This window comes from Microtus pennsylvanicus, chromosome 1 (assembly GCF_037038515.1).
Source record: "Microtus pennsylvanicus isolate mMicPen1 chromosome 1, mMicPen1.hap1, whole genome shotgun sequence".
Classification (NCBI taxonomy): domain Eukaryota; kingdom Metazoa; phylum Chordata; class Mammalia; order Rodentia; family Cricetidae; genus Microtus; species Microtus pennsylvanicus.
In genome coordinates this window covers 75465227-75487257 of record NC_134579.1, presented here as the reverse complement: position 1 = coordinate 75487257, position 22031 = coordinate 75465227, and the positions used below count along the sequence as shown (strand labels likewise).

The following is a 22031-nucleotide window of genomic DNA, read 5'->3' as shown; positions in this document are numbered from 1 at the left end:
CCTCTGTCTCCCGAGTGCTGGGATTAAAGGTGTGCACCATCATCGCCTAGCAATGCTCTATTCTTAATAGACATAAATCAGAAGCAAATTACCAAGCAGTCAACAGAAGAAAAAAGAAAATGTAATACCTTTATACAATGGAATATGCCTTTAAAAAAGATATGTTGAAATTAACAGGTAAATGGATGAACTGGGAAAAATCATACTGTGAGGGGTAATTCAGACCCAGTAAGATAAAATTGTGATCTAATTACTTATATGTGGCTGGGTCATGGATGTTAATTCATGGATAAATAAGCTAAAATACATAAAATCAGAGATTAAGTATAGAGTAAGGAACATGAGGAGAAGGATCTTTCTAGGAAGGGAAAGTACAATGGATAGTCACAGATGGATGTAAGTGATGGGGGCTAGATTGAGACAATTAAGCAGGAAGAAAAGGGAAGAGTAGGCAGAGCAAGGGACTATGTATAAGGAGTAGCTAAAACCAAGGTATATTGGAGCAGTCCTATAGGAATCTAATGCAGTAATAGATACTCCCTAAGTTTTTTACATATGTGAAAGTGATTTAAATAAAATTGCCATAAATGTAGGAGACAAAACCCCAACTGGACAGCTCTATCAAATGTATTAAGAGATAATCAGTTTGATGAAAAATCAATGGTAGATTGCCTGCCCATACATCTACAGGCACAAGACAGAAGAAATCTAAATTTCTGGGTAGCACTGAACCATCTAGATATCTATTCACAAAGCAAAATCTCTAGAATTTTCTTTCTGGTTGACATTCCTTTGACAGGCCTTTGATAGCTATCTATAAGATTGTCTAGTTCATTCTATGTAACTGACAAAGAATTGAGTGCCTGAGAAAAACATATTCCTAGCCACAGAGAAAGAGAAATTAGCATCCCTGAACAGAAGAATAGAAACCTAAAGGTAGAAGTTAAACAGATGCTAACTTGGGTATTTGACAGGGAGGAATCTTTGAGTCAGGTTTTACCATCTGCAATGAGCTGGAGACTGAGAAGGGGAGTTTGAAATTTTGGGGAAGGATTACCCATTTCCTATCCTCACCCCTTAATTCCCTTTGATTAAGTCTGGATATTTAGTCTTCCAACAGGGAGCAGCTATTTCATTCTGGTCTGTGGTGGAAAAGGCAGTGTAACTATTGAAATTTCCATGCCTTAAGCATGGCTCAGACCTTTGTCATCTCCCCATTTCCTCCTTTACTATTTTATATATGGTCACATTGCTATCTTGTCCCTGGTTCAGAGATTCAGGTCGAGATTGTCCACAGCTCCATTCGTATTCCAAGATATTTATGATGCCACCAGTCCTCAAAGTGTTTGATTTACCATAAACAACACAAGGTGGGAGTGTTACTATAATTCCCATTTGCCGAATTTACTGAGCACAAGCAGTGCAAATACTGGGCCATTCCAAACTCATATGATTCCAAAACTAAGGTGGAGCTATTCCCCATTATCAGTAATTCATACAAGTTCATAGATATGGAGACAGAGAATGTTTCAGAAAGGAGTCAGGTAGGCTCCAGCACATTATCTTACTGTACAAATGGAAAATGGTACACCATTGAAGCCCAGAAGCAAATATCAGTATGCCTGATTCTGAAATCTATTTCAATTACCAATTCAGTAATAGTCTCTTGTAGAAACTTCAGAGAGTCAGTCACAATCACACACTTTCTAACCCAATGGGGAAGAACCAGGTCACAAATACATTCATTATAGCTAAGTCTTCAGTGCTGGTAATTCACTCATGCTTTTCTGGGCTCCAAAGTGCTGGGCACTTACATTTCTCTGACTACCCTCCACACCAGGCATTGTTTATCTCATTGGCTGTCTGCCTTCAGAGCCTGAAAGCTTAGCAGTTTCCTTTTCTCCTGCTCCACAGTAGTGAGTGGTTTCTGCTGCATTTAATGCAGCCCTGTCTACCTTTCCTGACAGCACTTCCTTTGTGGAAAACATTTGGAGGAAGTACTTAGTGAAATCAGAAATCTGCAACAGTTTCTTAAGATCCACCTAGAAAAAAGTGGTCCATCTTTTTCTCAGCACATGCCAGAATCTGCTCAAAGCAGTGGAGACTTGTTTAATTTAAGCAGAGTAAAGAAAAAAATTTCCTGTATTCCTTTAGAAAAGCCTGTGAATCTGAGCAATCCCAAATGGGTAAGGGCACTGTGTAGGGGAGTCTTGCTGCTACAGTCCCAGTGTGGACAGCATAAGATACACTGGACCATCTACAGATCTTTTTCTCTTCCTCTGCATTTTACCAGAGCATCCTCTGGACATTTCCCCCACATAGGGGTGAGTACCTGTTTTCTTTGTCACACTAGAAAGAAGTGGAGGCAGTCTTTTCTATTGACTTATATTGAAGTGAGAGATGACTCTTTAACACCCCATGGCCTTACTGAATTCCAAATCTTATCATGTCTATGTAAAATCTAAAGTTCAAAACAGTCTCAGAAGCCAATGATTCCCACAGCATATTAAAAAACAAAAGCAAGGCTGGCAGTGGTGGTGTATGTCTTTAAACCAGGCACTCAGGAAGCAGAAGCAGTAGGATCTGAGTTTGAGGCCAACTTGGCTTACAAGAGCTAGTTCCAGGCCAGGCTCAAAAGCTACATAAAAACCCTGTATCAAACAACCCTTCCCCCCAAAAAAACCTCAAAAATATAAAACAAAAGCAGAAATGCTTAGTGCTTAATGAGGTAGAAAAGGAATCAGTTCCTTGTGGGCCCTATTTACCATATCGGTTGACTAAAGAGTGGTAGCAAAAGCCTTTGCCCTGGGTCTCAAGGTTGAAATCACCTTCCAGCCTGCTCATTCAGAACCCAAATCCCTACTCTTCATATTTTCAGTGGAGGTGGGAGATGACTGAATTTCCCATCATGCAGTTGTGGATGACTATCATTTAGTGTTGAAAGGGGATTTTAGTACCACATGGCCATGGCTATTTACAAGTTTTTTTCTGAGATTTTCAGTCATGTAGAGGACCTATAGATGAGCTCATCTCTAATCCTAGTTGGAAGAACCTAAGGTATGTAACTGGTGTGCTGGTAGGTAATTGTTTAGGGAATTTCCAAGGCCATCTTCTGCCATGGACAAAGAATTAAATGGCTAGGAAAGACAGATGAAGTTGTAGAGAAGGGGACAGTGACAGCTTTAGGCATTTAGAATTAAAGAAGACTAAATGTCTGTTGAACAGATTCTGGCTTTGGTAATTTACAGGGCCCCTGAGTGTCCCAATTCTCAGACAGCCCCTCTGTTGATGCCTAACCCTGTGATTTCTAGCTGTTTTCCCCTTGTAGACTTTTCTAGGAAGAAGAAATGACAGTCTCAGGATGCCTGTTTTTACTTTTCTTGTCTAAGCATGTTCTTTTAACCTTACTTCAATACCTTCCCTGGAAAATGTAGTTTCATCCACAATAGTTTGCATGGGCATGTTTATGCCCATTAGAGGACAGTGGTGGGCTGATCTGGAGAGGACAGTGCCGTGGGCAAGACCAAGTCATTCCGAAATCACTGCTTCCCTCCCCACACTGGCACACATTGTCATACCGTTGAAGAATATTCCCCAAGAGCTCCTCTGTGGTTGACTTCCTGTTCTTTGTCCCATTCACTACATGAGTAGTGAAGTCATGACTCTATTTCTTATTTCCTCTTTTATCCTAGTGGAGTCATTGTCAGGAGAAATACATTTCTACCACAAAAATTTAATTATTTCATGGACAGTACATACTTAGTATAGCAAAAAGACTCTGAAACTAAATATTTTCAAGTCCAACAACGTAGTCTCAGGATATACAATTTTATATGTTGTTCTCTGTTGATAGATTGTTAAAATAGTGTAAATTTTCAACTGTTAGCTTAGGGATTCTCTTAGAATTCACATTGAAGATTTCAGCACCTATATATTTACTGTTTCATTGGACAAAATATGTGGACAGCAAATGGCAGTCAATCCTTTTATTGACCATGTATGAACTCTTGCTTGTCTGATAACAAGTGTGTCTGGGTATCTGAGTAGTCCAGGAACATCAGATTCCTTATTGCTGGAATTACAAGACAATGTGAGCTGTCTGACAAGGTTGCTAGGAATGAAATTACTTTCTCTACAGGAACAACAAACACACTTACAGAAGCATTGCTGAAATTCACACTTAATTCCAATACACTAATAAATTCTTACATAGAAATGACCATTATTACAATAACAAATGTTCTAAAAGAAAAGTGTGTCTCTCAAACCATTGATTCTCTATGTAAAATAAAGTGGATTACTCACTGCCTCAATTGACTCATACAGAATTATATTAATTGATAATTTACTTTCCACTCAGAGACTAGATAGGGATATGTGACTTCACTAATTATCTCACAGTTTGCAGGGGGAGGGGACCTAGAAGTCGCTCATCTGATGAAAAAACATGGTTGCATTAGGAGTGTATTTTTTCTAGTTTCTGATATTTTCCCCTCACTTTCAGGTTTTTCTATCATGCCACTTGGTGGAGCTCACGTCTTCTGCTTTGTCTTTCCACTTCTCTGTGACTCCCAATCTGAAGTAAAAGGAGGGGCCTTTACTTCAGAAGGAAGAGGGGTATTTGCATGGAAACAGCCTGCACATAGAATCACGGAGCCAGATAAAAAGGGGGCACCCAGTTCTAGTCAGACCACTGAACTCAGGAAAGGAATCTCGGAGTCATCACCATGACTTGGACTCCATTACTCCTCATCTTCCTTCATCATTTAGCAGGTCAGTGGACTTAAATAATTCTGGGAGAGTAAATGTTGCTTGGAATGTTTGACTTAAATTCTTCCTTGTGAATAAGATTTACTTGGCTTTCCTGATTTTTATTATCTTCCTTTTACAGGGTCATGTGCCCAGGTTGTGCTAACTCAACCAAACTCTGTGTCTGGGTCTCTTGGGAGCACAGTCACCATCTCCTGCAAGCGCAGCAGTGGTAACATTGGAAACAATTATGTGCACTGGTACCAGCAGCACATTGGAAGTCCACCCACCAATGTGATCTATGGTGACAATAAAAGACCATCTGGGATTCCTGATCGGTTCTCTGGCTCCATTGACAGCTCCTCCAACTCAGCCTCGCTGACCATCACTGCTCTGCAGATTGAGGATGAGGCTGACTATTACTGCCAGTCTTCTTATAGTGGCTATAGACACAGTGCTGAGAATCATGGGGAAGTAAGACAAAAACTCCATAGAGCACCAGCTGTGAAATCGCTTCTGAAAAAGACTATTGTTATTTCATGTCTCCTACAAAAGTATTGCTATTGGGATTGACACATCATAATTTCCTCCAGGTTCAGGGCAAGATTCTACTTTCTCTTCCCTCATATGGTTGGCTGAGCTCTTTACACATATAGGGTTGATCCATGTAGTATAGAAAGGTTGAAAAGAGGAATTCTTGAAGGCAATATTATTGACATTTTGTGTCATAGACTTCATACATGTGTGATGTGGTCAGCGTTATCTGTGACCATGAGTCGCTTAGGTATTTTCATTTTTTCCCTTCTTTATGACATCACTAACTCTGTAGTGCAAAATTTCACATGGGAAATGCCACACTTGGGTGAAGCCACCATTTCAAGAGGTTGTTTGGTTAAGTAGATCCCTGTTTTGACTCTTTCTTATTTTATTAAGGCATAAGAATGAAGATTTTATCTTCCTGAGATTTTGTCCACAATTGCTAAGCAAAATAACAGTACTGAATTCAAGTGACTATTCTGATAATAAGGTCATATGTTAATGATGACAAATCCTGTATTATATAACTCTGTAGAAGACTTAACCAAGGTCTATAATGTATTGTTAAGGGCAGACCTAGTGTACATGTAAATGCTAAAACTTTCATAAAGTAGACATGCAAGTGTAATAGAGTTTTTCCATTTCATGCTATCCATCTGTAAAGCTCTGAAGAGCATGGTATTGGAATAGTGAAAAGTGACAAAGCAATCTCAGTGAAGTGCCATATGAAACCTCAAACACTGTATTAATAATAGTTTTATCACTGGATAGTATGGCTCAAGCCTTTAATCCCAGTACTTGGGAGGCAGAGGGAGGTGGATTTTTCTGAATTTAAGGCTTGCGTGGTTTTCAGATTAGATTCCTATGCAGAGAAACCTTGTCAGAAATATTGAATAGATATAGCTTGTCTATGTTCAGGTCAGAATAACCAAGTATTGATTAAATACAATGTACAACACATTTGAGCATATATTGAATGACAGTGAGAAGGGAAACAGATGGGTCAAATAATTGAGTAAACGTTTACTCATCTTCTGATTTATTTTACTAACAGAATGAAAATAGTGATTACCACAGAGAGATGGATTACTCACTCACCCAATTTCTTCGTAACACTTATTCAGTTTAATGCAATTTTCTATTATCTGAGTTATAAACCATTATAGTATATATTTTCCCGTTTATGACATCTTTCCCCTTTCTGTGATAAAGATAATGAGTTCCTAATGGAAAGAGTGAGGAAAACATAAAGAGTAAACTGAGGCAATAATGTAAAGGTTGGAATTAGAAAGGTAAAACATGTAATTAATTATGTGCAAACATGTCTTCTGCTGAAACCATGGCAGTGAGGAAAAAGTAGACAGATCAGGTGAGGATCAGTATGGAGGGGAACAACTTGGAGAAAAACTGTTTGTGTTAAGAGAGAAAAGGACACACCGAAGATGGCTCCTGTGTCAGGGATTTCCATGAACTTTCACAGGGCAGCATGAATGGACAGTAGAATCCTTTTTCTTTCACAAATGTTTGTGCCCTTTCACGTAGTGTATAGATGTGCAGAATTGAGACAACATCTTAGTGGATTTTTTCTTTCATGATATGACCTATACTTTCCACATCCTTTGAATAACTTCAGTATGAAGACTATTTTGCTTGGTATTATGATAGCTATACCAGCTTTTTTCTTAGATCCATCTGATTGAAAAATCTTTATCCAACCCTTTGTGTTACATAACATCTGTCTTTGAGCTTGAGGTGTGTTTCTTTTTTTTAAAATGCAAGTAGAAAAAAGCTTTATTTAAGACAAAAGCCAGCAACAGCAAAGGTTTACAGTTTATCAAACAGCTGAGTATAATTTCTTTCCTTAATTTATGTCTGACACTTTTTTCTTTTTTTCCCAACCATTTATTTATTTATTTATTTATTTATTAAAGATTTCTGCCTCCTCCCCGCCACCGCCTCCCATTTCCCTCCCCCTCCCTCGATCAAGTCCCCCTGCCTCATCAGCTCGAAGAGCAATCAGGGTTCCCTGACCTGTGGGAAGTCCAAGAACCACCCACCTCCATCCAGGCCTAGTAAGGTGAGCATTCAAACTGCCTAGGTTCTCCCAAAGCCAGTATTGAAAACAGCTTGGTATTGGCATAAAAACAGAGAAGTCGACCAATGGAATCGTATAGAAGACCCGGATTTTAACCCACAAACCTATGAACACCTGATTTTTGATAAAGGAGCTAAAAGTATACAATGGAAAAAAGAGTGTATCTTCAACAAATTGTGCTGGCGTAACTGGATGCCAACCTGTAGAATAATGATAATAAATCCATATCTATCACCATGCACTAAACTCAAGTCCAAATGGATTAAAGACCTCAATATCAGTCTGAACACACTGAACGTGATAGAAGAGAAAGTGGGAAGTACTCTACAGCACATGGGCGCAGGAGACCACTTCCTACATATAACCCCAGCAGCACAGACATTGAGGTGTGTTTCTTGTACACAGCAGAATTGTGGATCCTCTTTCCATATACATTCTGTTAACCTGTGATTTTTTATTGGCAAATTGTGTCTATTGATATTGAGAACTATTAATGAACGGTAATTCTTAATTTTCTTGCTTTGTTACTGGTAGTAGTAGTGGTAGTAATGTGCGTGTGCGTGTGTTTGTCTGCCCCTTCGTTGAGTTTTGCTGGTATGAGATTATTTACTCTCTATGTGTTTTTTTTTTATGTTACTAACTTTTTTGGATTGAAGTTTCTCTTCTTTTTCCTTCTGTAGTGCTGTATTTGTGATTAGACTTTGTTTAAATTTGACTTTGTCATGAAATATCTTGCTTTCTCCATATGTTTTGATTGATAGACAGTTCTGTTAGGTACAGTAGCCTGGGCTAGCATCTGTGGTTTCTTAGAGAATGTAAGAAATCAATCCATGGCCTTCAGACTTTTGGGGTCTCTGATTTTCATATATCTGACTTTATATATTACTTAACTTTTTTCCATTGTAGTTTTTTAAATAGTTTTTTTTTCTTTCTGTGTGTTTAGTTTTGAACATTCATGTTAAATAGTGATTTTCCTTTCTGACCTAATCACTTTGGTGTTCTATAAATTTCTTGTACCTACATAGGCAGGTCCTTCTTTAAGTTAGAAATTTTTTCTTCTGTGAATTTGTTAGTATGTTTTATGAGTTTTTGAGCTGGGATTTTTCTTCATCTATTTCTATGATTCTTAGGTTTGCTCTTCTCATAGTCTCCCTGAATTTTTTTTTTGTGCTAGGAAGTTTTTTAGATTTTGCATTTTCATTTACTGATCATTCTCTTCTATTGTATCTTCAATGCCCGAAATTTTCTTTCCAACTCTCGAATTCTGTTGCTGGTGATTGCATCTGTTTGATTTTCTAGATATTTCATCCCTAGAATTTCCTCACTTTGTGTTTGTTTTTATTCCGTTTATTTCTATTTTCAGATCTTGAAGAGTTCTCTTAGCCTGTCAGTTTTTCTCTTTTTTGGGGGGGAGGGGTAATTCTTTAAGAGATTTATTGATTTCGTCCATTTGGTTGATTGTGGTTTTCTATACTGGTATCTATCTGCTACAAAGTGGTGTCTATGATGTCTATAAGAACTACACTTACCTGTGGATATAAGAACTAATATTTATGATAACGTTAGGGATAATTCTTGCTTAGTAAAGTATATTGCTAGGTTTTCCTTCAAGATCCATGACTTCTTTAGGCCTAGGTAGGTGGCTAGGTTTTCTCTGTCAGGAATGATTTCCAACTTATTTACTGCATACCTACAAAGTATGTATGCTACTACTGTGCCTCTAGAGTTATTGTGAAATGCTGGTCACTATTACCATTCATAAGTGTAATACTTATATAGAACTAATAATTGTTTCCATCCTTTGGAAGTTTGCAAGGTACCTTCCAGCAGCAAAAATGCTAATCTGCAAGGAGAAGGCTTTTACATCAGTTCCATCTTAGGGACTTCTGAACCCTGTCTGAGTTCATGGTTTCCTCAGCAATAAAGACTTACTTCCACCTCTGTTGGGCTACCAAGAGCAATAGCAATTTCCAATAATGTTTTGTGAGTCTCCTAGATGACTTTCACCAATGATTGTCTTTGTATCTTTGTGGCAGCATTGCCAGTTCAGTTATATTATACAAATATAACACAATTGTATAATTATTCACAAATTTAATTTTATTTGGGTATTTTTAGCAGATAGTAAATAGTTTAATTCATTAAACAAAGGACTAATCTCCAAAAAACATAAGAACTCAAGACACCAGTCATAAAAGTACCAACTAATCCAATGAATAGGTAGAATACAGATCTAAGGAGAGAATACTCAACAGAAGAATCTCAAATTGCTGAAAGACATGTGAGCAATCGTTCAACATCCTTAACCATCAGTGAAATTCAAATAAAGAAAAAGCTCTGAAATATCATCTTCCACCTGTCAAAATAGAGAAGAATAAAAACATAGACAACAGTTTATGCTTGAGAGGATATGGAGTAATTAGAACACTTCTCCATTGCTGGTGGGTGTACAAACTTGTAAACTATGGAAATCAGTATGCCAGTTTCTCAGAAAATTGGGACTCTTCTACCTCGAGGTCAAGCAGTACCAGTCGTGGGCATATACCGAAAGGAAGCACACTCATAACACAAGGACATTTGCTGAACTCTGTTCAAAATGGTATTATTTGTAAGAGTCAGAAACTGGAAACAACCTAAATGTCCCTCATCCAAAGAATGGATAAAGAAAATGTAGGATTATGGCACAACGGAATATTAAGTGGAAGTAAAAACAGTGACATCTTGAAATTTGCAGACAAGTAGATGTAACTTAAAAAAAGTAAACCATCTTGAGTGAGATAACCCTGACCTAGAAAGATATACATGGTATGTACTCACTCATGAGCAGATATTAGAGTAAAGCAAAGGATAAACAAATTGCAATCCACAGCCCCAGAAAAGCTATGTAAAAAGGAAGACACTAAGAGGAACACAAAATGAGGGCCTTAGGAAGGGAAATAGTCAAGATCTCATGGGTAAACGAGGCAGGGGTAGAAGGCAGGGGATGGGCGATGGGAACCGGAGAGATCAAAATGACCAAGTTGAGACCAAGAGAGGGAGAGGAATGAATGAGATATCATGAGCCATTACAGGTTTAGAGAGAAATCTGGTGCTAGGGAAACTCCAAAGGATTCACAAGGACGACTCCAGCCGACTCCTAGCAATAGTGGAAAGGAAGCCTTAACTGGCCTTTCCCTGTAATCGCATTAGTAACCACCCTAACTCCCATCATAGAATCTACATTAGCTAACTGATCGAAGAAGATGCAGTGATCCACAGCCAAGCACTGGGCTGAGCTCCTGGAGTTCAGGAGACCCACAGAGACAGCTGACCTGTGCTAGTGGTAGTTCACAGAATCTGGACTGACACCTGGGGAAACTGCATGGGACCAAACTAGGCCTTCTGAATTTGGCTTTGGTATCATGGCTTAATCTGTTGTGGGGGAAGGGGTGTCCTGTCAGTGGTACCAGAAATTACCCCAAGGTTCATTAACTGGCATTTTGGTGTCCATTCCCTATGTTGGGTTGTTTTCCCCATCGAGCATTATGCATTTAGAATTGGAGAAGACCAAATGTCTGTTGAACAGATTCTGCCTTTGGTAATTTATAGGGCCCCTGAATGTCCCTATTATCAGACTGCTTCTGTGTTGATGCCCAACCCTGTGATTTCTCACTGTTTCCCATTGAAGACTTTTCTAGGAAGAAGGCATGACAGTCTCAAAAAGCCTGCTTTTACTTTTCCATCTAAGCATGTTCTTTTAACATTACTTCAATACCTTCCCTGGAAAATGTAGTTTCATCCACAAATACTTCGCATAGATATGTTTATGCCCATTAGAGGACAGAGGTGGGCTGATTATGCCAGGACAGTGCTGTTGGCAAGACCAAGTCATTCAGAAACTACTACTTCCCTCCCCACACTTGCATACATAGTGATGCTATTGAAGAATATTCCCCAAGAGCTCCTCTGTGGTCTCATTCACTACCTAAGTAGTGAACTCATAACTCCATTTCATATTTCCTTTTTTATTCTATTGGAGTCATTGTCAGAAGAAATACATTTCTATCAACAAAAAATTTAATGATTTTATGGACAGAACATACTTAGTAAAGCAAAAAGAATCAGAAACTAAATATTTTCAAGTTCAACAACAAAGTCTCAGCATATACAATTTTATATGTTGTTCTCTGTTGATAGATTGTTAAAACAGTATAAATTTTCAACTGTTAGACTAGGGATTCTTTTAGAATTCACGTTGAAAATATCATCAGCTATTAATTCACTGTTTTATTGGACTTAATATGTGGACAGCAGATGGTAGTCAGTCGTTTTATTGACCATGTATGCACTCTTTCTTGTGTGATAACAAGTGTGTCTGGGTATCTGAGTAGGCCAGAAGTGTCTGATTCTTTAGTGTTGGAATTACAGGATGGTGTGAGTTGTCTGGCAAGGTTGCTAGGAATGAAATTTCTTTCTCTACAGGAACAACAAACACAGGAACAACAAGCACTGCTGAAATTCACTCTTAACTCCAATACACTAAAAAATTCTTATATAGAAATGACCAATATACAATAACAAGTGATCGGGAAAAAAAGGTGTGCCTCTCAAACCATTGATTCTCTATGCAAAATAAAGTGGTTTACTCACTTCCTCAGTTGACATATACAGGATAATATTAATGGATAATTTACTTTCCACTCGGAGTCCAGATAGGGATATATGATTAACCAAATTATCTCACAGTTTGCAGGGGTAAGGGACCTAGTAGTTGCTCACCTGATGGAGTGTTGTTTTTCTAGTTTCTGACATTTTCCCTTCACTTTTGGGTTCTTCTATCCTGCCACTTGGTGGAGCTCACGTCCTCTGCATGTGTAGTCTTTCCACTTCTCTGTGACACCCAATCTGAAGTAAAAGGAGGAGCCTGTACATCCCAAGGAAGAGGGGTATTTGCATGGAGCCAGGCTGCACATAGAATCACAGAGTCAGATAAAAGGGGCACCCAGCGTAAGTTAGAACAATGAACTCAGAAAGAAGAATCTGAGTGTCTTCACCATGACTTGGACTCCACTACTCCTCATTTTCCTTCATCAATTAACAGGTCAGTGGACTGTTAAATTCTGGGAGAGTAAATGTTGCTTGGAATGTTTGGCTTAGATTCTTCCTTGTGAATGAGATTTCCTTGATTTTATCGATTTTTATTATCTTTTTTTAACAGGGTCATGTGCCCAGTTTGTCCTAACTCAACCAAGCTCTGTGTCTGGGTCTCTTGGGAGCACAGTCACCATCACCTGCAAGCGCAGCAGTGGTAACATTGGAAGCAGCTATGTGCACTGGTACCAGCAGCACATTGGAAGTCCACCTACCAATGTGATCTATGGTGACAATAAAAGACCATCTGGGATTCCTGATCGGTTCTCTGGCTCCATTGACAGCTCCTCCAACTCAGCCTCGCTGACCATCACTGCTCTGCAGATTGAGGATGAGGCTGACTATTACTGCCAGTCTTCTTATAGTAGTGGCTATAGACACAGTGCTGAGAATCATGGGGAAGTAAGACAAGAACTCCATAGAGCACCAGCTGTGAAATCACGTGTAGAAAAACTATTGTTTCATGTGTCCTAAAAAGTAGTGCTATTGGAATTGCCACATCACATCATAATTTCCTCTAGGTTCAGTGCAAGATTCTACTTTCTCCTCCTCATATGGGTAGCTGAGCTCTTTACACATTTAGGGTTGATCCATGGAGTATGAAAGGTTGAAAACAGGAATTTTTGAGGGCAATATTACTGACATTTTGTGTCATAGACTTCCTACATGTTTGATGAGCTTAGCATCATCTGTGACCATGAGTCACTTATGTATTTTCCTGTTTTCCCTTCTTTATGACATCACTAACTCTCTGTAGTGCAAAATTTCACATGGGAAATGCCACAGTTGGCCACTGTTTCAAGAGGTTGTTCGGTTAAGTAGACCCTTGTTTTGATTCTTTCTTATTTCATTAAGGCATAAAAATGAGGATTTTATCACCCAGAGATTTTGTTCACAATTGCTAAACAAAATAACAGTACTGAATTCAAGTGACTATTCTGATAATAAGGTCATATGTTAATGATGACAAATCCTGTATTATATAACTTTGTAGAAGACTTAACCAAGAGCTATAATGTATTGCTAAGGGAAGACCTAGTGTACATGTAAATGCTAACACCTTCATATAGTAGACATGCAAGTGTAATGGAGTTCTTCCATTTCATGCTATCCATCTGTAAAGCTCTGAAGAGCATGGTATTGGAATAGTGAAAAGTGACAAAGCAATCTCAGTGAAGGGCCATATGAAACCTCAAACACTGTATTAATAATAGTTTTATCACTGGATAGTATGGCTCAAGCCTTTAATCCCAGCACTTTAGAGGCAGAGGGAGGTGGATTTCTCTGAATTCAAGTCTTGCGTTGTCTTCAGATTAAGGTCCTATGCAGAGATACCTTGTTAGAAAAACTGAATAGATATAGCTTGTCTATGTTCAGGTCAGAATAACCAAGTATTGATTAAATACAATGTGCACCACATTTGAGCATATATTGAATGACAGTGAGAAGGGAAACAGATGGGTCAAATAATTGAGTAAACTTTTACTCATCTTCTGATTTATTTTACTAACAGAATGAAAATAGTGATTACCACAGAGAGATGGATTACTCACTCACCCAATTTCTTCGTAACACTTTTTCAGTTTAATGCAATTTTCTATTTTCTGAATTATAAACCATTATAGTATATATTTTCCCGTTTCTGACATCTTTCCCCTTTCTGTGATAAAGATAATGAGTTCCTGATGGAAAGAGTGAGGAAAACATTAAGAGTAAACTGAGGCAATAATGTAAAGGTTGGAATTAGAAAAATAAAACATTTAATTAATAAAATGGGAGGAGACAGCTCTCAGTCTCATTCTGAGGCTTCCTGGAGGTAGGATCACCATTTATGAACTGAGGAGCAGATAAAAGCCAGAGGCTAGCTTCTTTGCTTTTCTGGTCTTCATGTTGAACCCCAATATCTGTCTCTGAGGTTTTATTAATTGTGCATCAGAGTTGAGAATGACAAAGGTCAAACAGGTGAAGCACAGCACGAAACCTCTGTAGATGAGAATATGATTCTTGAAAATGCTACAATTTACAGATAAGAAATTTGTTGAGCTGGGTGGTGGTGTTGCAGGCTTTAATCCCAGCACTCTGGAAGCAGAGGCAGGTAGATCTCTGTGAGTTCGAGGGCAGCCTGGTATTCCAAGATAGGCTCTAAAGCTACAGAAAAACCCTTTCTTGAAAAACACACAAAAAAATCTCTATTATTATAGGACCTGTTATTATAGGACTGGCAAAACTTGCAAACTCCAATGACAGCTCCAGATTTGACAGCTGTTTAGTCAAAAGTGTGCATTCCCTTCTGTGTGAGACATGGCCCCTAGATGCACAGATGTGTTCAGTTTATTTTGCCATTGTTTAAGAAAGCCTCTGCTTAGCCTGCAAATGACATGTTCTCTGCTGCAAAATTGTGATTTAAAGGCATGTGTCACATAACTTGTGCTCTATTCCCTCAGTGCTTTTGATGTTTGTGGCAACATAGGGATAATGTGCAGTGGTCTTGCCTTCTTGTGTGTACATCATTAAAATGGACACAGGATTCTATATCGTCTGTGAGCAGATTTTTTATTTGCTATGCAGAGATTAGAAGCCTTGCCCTCTCAGAATGTTTAACTGGAAGCTGTTAGGCTATGATAGGAGCATTTTTCATAACATAATGCTGTACCTCACCTGCCCAAGGTTTGACAGGCCTCCTGGAACAGGAAAGGCGATATCACTGAATAAATCATCCTTGGAACCAGAAACTGAAGCACAGGGCTGCCATTGAGATAGTGCCTATTCCTATGTGATTGCAGTGGATTTTATGGTTTTTTTCTTTAGGTCCCATGGAGCAAAGTGCAAACACATTGAGTGATTTTCTCTGGAACTTTTGGGACTGTATGTCTGTCTGTGTTTATAATCATTCATTTAGTTTTGCATAGAGCACACATCCTCAGATCTAATAAGATGAAAATTCTAAATTGAGGGAGAGTAACCTTATGGCAGACCACTGTAAACATGGATACCATGTTAAGCTGGCTGGTAGGAATTTCAGAGCAATTCAATTATTTTTTCTAATTGATGAGTTGTGTCCAAGTATGTTACTCTTCCCTTCCCTCCCTCCCTTCCTTTCTTTCTGTCTCTCTCAGTTTGTGTGTATGTGTGTGGGGTACTGTGTGTGCACATGCTTGTGTGTGTTCACCTGTGGATCAATTTCTTGTAGTTGCCTTTTAAATAATTCTATTGAATATTCATTCTTCTCTCATACAATGCATCCTGACCACATTTTCCCCTCCCCCCCACTTTTCTCCAGCTGTGGACCTCTGCCCATGACTTTCCCTCTGTCCCAGATCCATTTTCCCTCCATGTCTTTTTATGAAAAGAGTAGTCTTCCAAGAGTCAATTACCAAAAAGGACAAAGCGAGATACAATAAGATAAGGCAACGGCTTCCTATTGAGTCTGGACAAGGCATCCATGTAGGAGGAAGCGTCTCAAGAGCAGGCAAAAGAGTCATAGAAATACCTGATTCCATTGTTGGGGATCACATAAAAACACCAAAGAGCTGTACCATATAGGCAGAAGACTCAGTGAAGACCTGTGCAGGCTCCTTGCTTGCTGCTTCTGAGATCATGTAAGCAATGGTTAGTTGATTTGGTGCACCATGGTCTTCTGGTATCCTTCATTTCTCCTGATTCCTATAAATTTTCTTCCCCCTTTCTTGTCAAGTTCTTCATCTCTGAAGGGAGGGAATGATTGAAACCTCCAATTTATAATCTTTTGCCACTCTGGATCTCTGAACCCTCTCACAACTGTTTCCAGAGGAATCCTTTCTGATGATAACCAGACAAAGCACTGATCCATAAGTATAGCAGACTGTCATAAAAATAATTTAATTGATTTTTCAAGTTGTATTTGGTTCTACTCTAGGTGTCTTGGCTATCTAGTCTCATGTTTCTCAAAGTGTAGGGTCTGGGCTACCTTTTGTGGTGTGGGTCTCAAAATAAACCAAACATTACTTGGCTACTCCAATTTCTGCAAAAGATGGACAGTTCAGACTCTGAATCCCCCATGACCAGGAGTACAAAATAGGTCACACTCACAGAATCCAGCAAATTTCTATTGCACTAGGTTTCCACCCCTACAATGTTCCCCAATTCCAGCTGCTTTCCTCTGAATTGTCATTCTCCACAAACTACTGATTCTCTCCTGCTCATGTCTTCACCTTCCCTCAGTCCACTCACAAAATTTATTCTATTTGCCCTTCCCAGGGAGTTCCAAACAGCCCTCCTAGATCCTTCCTCTGTACCTAACCTTTCTGGGTATGACTTGTAACTTATCAATTACTTAACTGCTAGTATCCAATCACAAGTGAACATATATCGTATTTGTCTTTCCGAGTCTGGGCTACCTCGCTCAGGATGATGTTGTATAAAGTTCCATCCATTTGCCTGAGTATTTCATGATGTCACTTTTTAAAGTTTAGTAATGTTACTTTTTGTAAATGTACAACATTTTAATCCATTCTTCAGTTGAGGGTTGTGTCCAATTTCTGGCTCTTATGAAGACAGCCACAATGAACGTATTTATTCAAGTATCCTTGTGATAAGATTGAGCATACTTTGGATAGATGCTAAAAAATAGTATATATGGGACTTGAGATGGTTCTGTTTAAAATTTTCTGAGGAGACTCCATATTAATTTCTGTAGTGGCTGTACAAGTTTGCACACCCACTAGAAATGGAGGAATGTTCCTCTTGCTCCAATCCTCAGAAGCATGAGCTGCCACTGATCTTAGCCATGCTGACAGGCATAAGATATAATCTCAAAGTAGTTTTGATTTGTATTTACCTGCTGACTAACTATAATGAATATTTTAACTGTTTCTTGGCCATTTGTGATTCCTCTACTTACAATTTTTTCTTTACATCTCTACCCCATTTTCTTAATAAGATCATTTTGGTTTTTTACATCTAATTTCCTGAGTTCTTTATGTATTTTGGATATTAGATCTCTATCAGTCATGGGGTTAATAAAAAAAAATCTTTTCTTATCTCATATGCTGCCTCTTTATCCAATTGACAGTGTCCTATGCCTTACAGAACTTTTCAGTTTTTTGAGGTCTCATTTATTAATTGTTGATCTTAGAGCTATTGGTATTTGTCCTGAAATTATCTCCTATGCCAAAAGAGTTCAAGACTATTCCCCACTTTTTTTTCTCTCAGGTTCAGTGTGTTTGGTTTTATGTTGAGGTCTTTGTTCCACTTGGCCTATAGTTTTATGAAGCATGCTAAATATTTATCTATTTGCATTCTTCTACATGCAACCACTCAGTTTAATCAGCACCATTTTTCAAAGATGCTGTCTTGTTCCAGGCATGTATTTTTTGCTTCTTTATCAAAATTAAGGCATCCATAAGTGAATTTATGTCTGAGTCTTCAATTAAATTCTATTGATCAAATAGTCTGCTTTTATTCAAATATCATGTGTTTTTATCATTGTAGCTGGTAATACACCTTTAAATCAGCAATGGTAATATCTCCAGCAGTTCTCTTGTTGTTAAGTATAGTTTTAGGTATTTTTGATAGTTTTGTTTTTCTATATGAAGTTGAGAATTGTCGCTCCAATGTCTATAAAGGTTGTGTTGGAATTTTAATGGGGATTAAATTATGTTTCTACATTGATTTTTGTAGGGTGGCCATTTTTGTTAATTCTGCTCATCCATTAGCATAAGAGATCTTTCCTTCTCCTGATATCTTCTTCACTCTCTTTCTTCAATGAACTTATGAATGATCACAGGGAACACAGATACCACATATCTTATGATCTATTGGAGCCACAGTTCCTTTCTGGCTATTTGTTGACACCTTTCCAAGCATGTTCATTCTTTCTCTCTCTCCTCTGTCTCTTTGTCTATGTGTGTGTAGGTGTCTCTCTGTGTGTTTGTCTATCTGTGTGTGCAGTTGCAATTGTGTCTGTGTGTATATGTACATTCATTTGATGTATGAGCATGTGGAAGCACCAGAGAAATCTCCCTGCTTGTTACTCTGACATTCACCTTGATTTGGAAGAAAGACTCTCATGTATATCAAGGTCTCAGTGATTGAGCTACGCTATCTGACAGGACTTGAAACTCAAGAAGCAACATTTTCCACTTTGTCAGTGCTGGGCTTTCAAACATATGTCACCATAGGTGTTTCTTAAAAGAAGGGGAAATGGATGTAAAGAACTTGCAGACCCTTGCAAGCGCCTTGCATCTTTTCTTTGTTTTTTTGTTTCCATATTTCTACCAGTTTCTTGGATTCTTCCTGTGTCTCCCAGTTTTCTGAGACCACTGGACACCTAAACCAAGGATGTCTACACTGAGCTACCTCTTCTGGACTCTGCTTTTTTGTTGATCTGTAAATATTTTTCTCTCGGATTGGCAGCTGTGTATGCCTGGGGTGCTCCTTTTCAGTTGCCCTTCACAGAAAATGTCTAGTTTTATTCCCATCAATCAAAGCTCTGTGACTTTATGATCCTAAGACTATTATGCTTTTCTTAGCTTCTTCCTACACACTCATTAATTTGGTCAAGAAGCCAATTTCAAGATTTTACAACATGGGTGTCTATTAGAGTAGCTGGTTTGGTTATAAAAGTCATCAATAACCAATGGTTTGTGGATCACTGGCAGAAGTATGTTCTTGCCTGGTGATGTAATTAAGCTGCTGTAGCCTCAAACATCTTTGAATGCATGGAGTTGGCTTTGGCACAGAGCTTGTCAGACCATCACAGTGAAGATTTTTTTTTTTTTGTTTTTTGAGACAGGGTTTCTCTGTGGCTTTGGAGCCTGTCCTGGAACTAGCTCTTGTAGACCAGGCTGGTCTCGAACTCACAGAGATCTGCCTGCCTCTGCCTCCCGAGTGCTGGGATTAAAGGCGTGTGCCACCATCGCCCGTCTCAGGGAAGACCTTTGAAACACAGGGAAGACCTTTGCACCAGCAGTTCAAGCTGCCTCACAGAACAGAAGGGGAACTCTTATTAATGAACTAATGGGGGAAATTTTCACTCTGAACTGTGCTCTGTGCCAACCAGGTTCACTATCCTGAAATCCTGTTTGTGTTGCCTGTTTACTTATGACTAATCAGTTATCTAGAGAGGATGGGGGTCTCAAGGGAATGTCTGAGGTTGATGAAGTGCTTAGAAAATGTTTAGTGCAGTCCTCCTGTTCTGCATCTTAGGAACATGAAGTTGAGTGCTGAATTGTATGCCTTCCACCTTGTTCCTGTGTTTCCAGGTGAGGAACCAGCCCTGGATCTCCATCTACTTGCCTGGGAGGATACACTGAATTTCAAAGGGTTCCAACAGCCAAATAGAAAAGATGAAACCAATAGAATGATAGGTATAAGGAGCTGAGATCCCTCGTTACACACTCTGGTTCCCACCATTTGCTTATATACCACCTGAGTCATGACCACAAGAGCAGGGAAACCCTGTACATTTGAGCCTTAAAATGACCATTATGTCAGTGATGTGGGAGTGTCATATATCAATCTGTTGATTTCATTGGTTAAGTAATAAAGAAACTGCCTTGGCCCATCTGATAGGGGAGAATTTAGATAGGTGGAGTAAACAGAACAGAATGCTGGGAGAAAGAGGAAGTGCGCTAAGAGGCCATGCTCCTCTCTCCCGGGCAGATGCCATGAAGCAAGCTGCCAGGTCAGACATGCTGAATCTTTCCTGGTAAGACTGATGCTACACAGATTATTAGAGATGGGTTGATCGGGATATGAGAATTAGCCAGTAAGGGCTAGAGCTAATGGGCCAAGTAGTGTTTAAAAGAATACAATTTGTGTGTTGTTATTTTGGGTGTAAAGCTAGCTGTGCGGGAGCTGGGCAGGACGAAAAGCAAGCCTACAGCTCCTACTACATGTCAGGATTCCACTCTGTGTTCCAAGGCAGTCAGATGGTTCCATTTCTGCAAACCAAAAATCACCAGATGGAAGGTATGCAGGCCTCACCTGAGATGAAGTGGTTCTAGACCTGGGGCTGGGAAGGTAGGTAAGGAGTTGTCTGCCTTATTCTCTGAATACTAACCTGAGGATGTGATTGTCAAATACATTGAGACCAAAGCTGCCATATTCTCACTACAGCTGGGTTCAGGTCCAGAGATGTGGCAGGAGCAACTGATAACAAAGAAATGTCTGACCACCAAATGAGTTTCACACAACTGACCATCCCTGAATAGCTGGAGTCATCTTTATTTATACTTCAAAACAAGGATGTTTTTCTTTCTCTCCAGGATTAACATACAGCTAAGTCTTCAGTGTTGGTAATTCACTCATGCTTTTTAGGGCTCCACAGTGCTTGGGCACTTACATTTCTCTGACTACCCTAAACACCATGCATTGTTTATCTCATTGGCTGTCTGCCTTCAGAGCCTGAGAGCCTAGCAGTTTCCTTTTCTCCTGCTCCACAGTAGTGAGTGTTTTCTGCTGCATTTAATGCAGCCCTGTCTACCTTTCCTGACAGCACTTCCTTTGTGGAAAACATTAGGAGGAAGTGCTTAGTGAAATCAGAAATCTGCAACAGTTTCTTAAGATCCACCTAGAGAAAAGTGGTCCATCTTTTTCTAAGCACATGCCAGAATCTGCTCAAAGCAGTAGAGACTTGTTTAATTTAAGCACGGTTAAGAAAAAAAAATTTCCTGTATTCCTTTAGAAAGGCCTAGGAATCTGAGCAATCCTAATTGGGTAAGGGAGTGTAGTGAAGTCTTTCTGACTACAGTCCCATTGTGGACAGAAAAAGATACACTGGACCACGTCCAGAACTTTTTGTCTTCTACATTTTACCAGAGCATCCTCTGGACATTTTCCCCACATAGGGGTGAGTACCTGTTTTCTTTGTCACACTAGAAAGAAGTGGAGGCATTCTTTTCAATTGAATTTTATTGAAGTGCGAGGAGACTCTTTAACACCCCATGACCTTACTGAATTCCAAGTCTTATCATGTCTATGTAAAATCTAAAGTTCAAAACACTCTCAGAAGCCAATGATTCCCACAGCATATTAAAAAACAAAAGCAAGGCTGGCAGTGGCGGTGTATGTCTTTAAACCCAGCACTCAGGAAGCAGAAGCAGTAGGATCTCTGAGTTTGAGACTTGGTTTACAACTTGGTTTAAAAGAGTTAGTTCTAGGCCAGGCTCCAAAGCTACATAAAAACTCTGTATTAAACAGCCCTCCCCCCAGAAAACCTCAAAAATTTAAAAACAAAAGGAGAAATGCTTAGTGCTTAATGAGGTAGAAAAGGAATCAGTTCCTTGTGGGCCCTATTTACCATATCCGTTGGCTGAAGCGTGGTAGCACCAGCCTTTGCCCTGGGTCTCAAGGTTGAAATCACCTTCAATCCTGCTCAATCAGAGCCCAAATCCCTACTCTTCATATTTTCAGTGGAGGTGGGAGATGACTGAATTTCCCATCATGCAGTTGTGGATGACTATCATTTAGTGTTGAAAGGGGATTTTAGTACCACATGGTCATGGCTATTTACAAGTACTTTTCTGAGGATTTCAGTCAT

General features: G+C 39.1%; 1 gene segment (V, D, J or C); it reads left to right on the top strand.

Moving 5' to 3' along the window:
* Nucleotides 1-4698: 4698 nt before the first annotated feature.
* On the top strand, nucleotides 4699-12985 carry LOC142844550 (immunoglobulin lambda variable 6-57-like). The segment is given in 2 exon segments: nucleotides 4699-4773; nucleotides 12579-12985. Coding segments are annotated over 2 exon segments (453 nt in total).
* Nucleotides 12986-22031: the final 9046 nt, after the last annotated feature.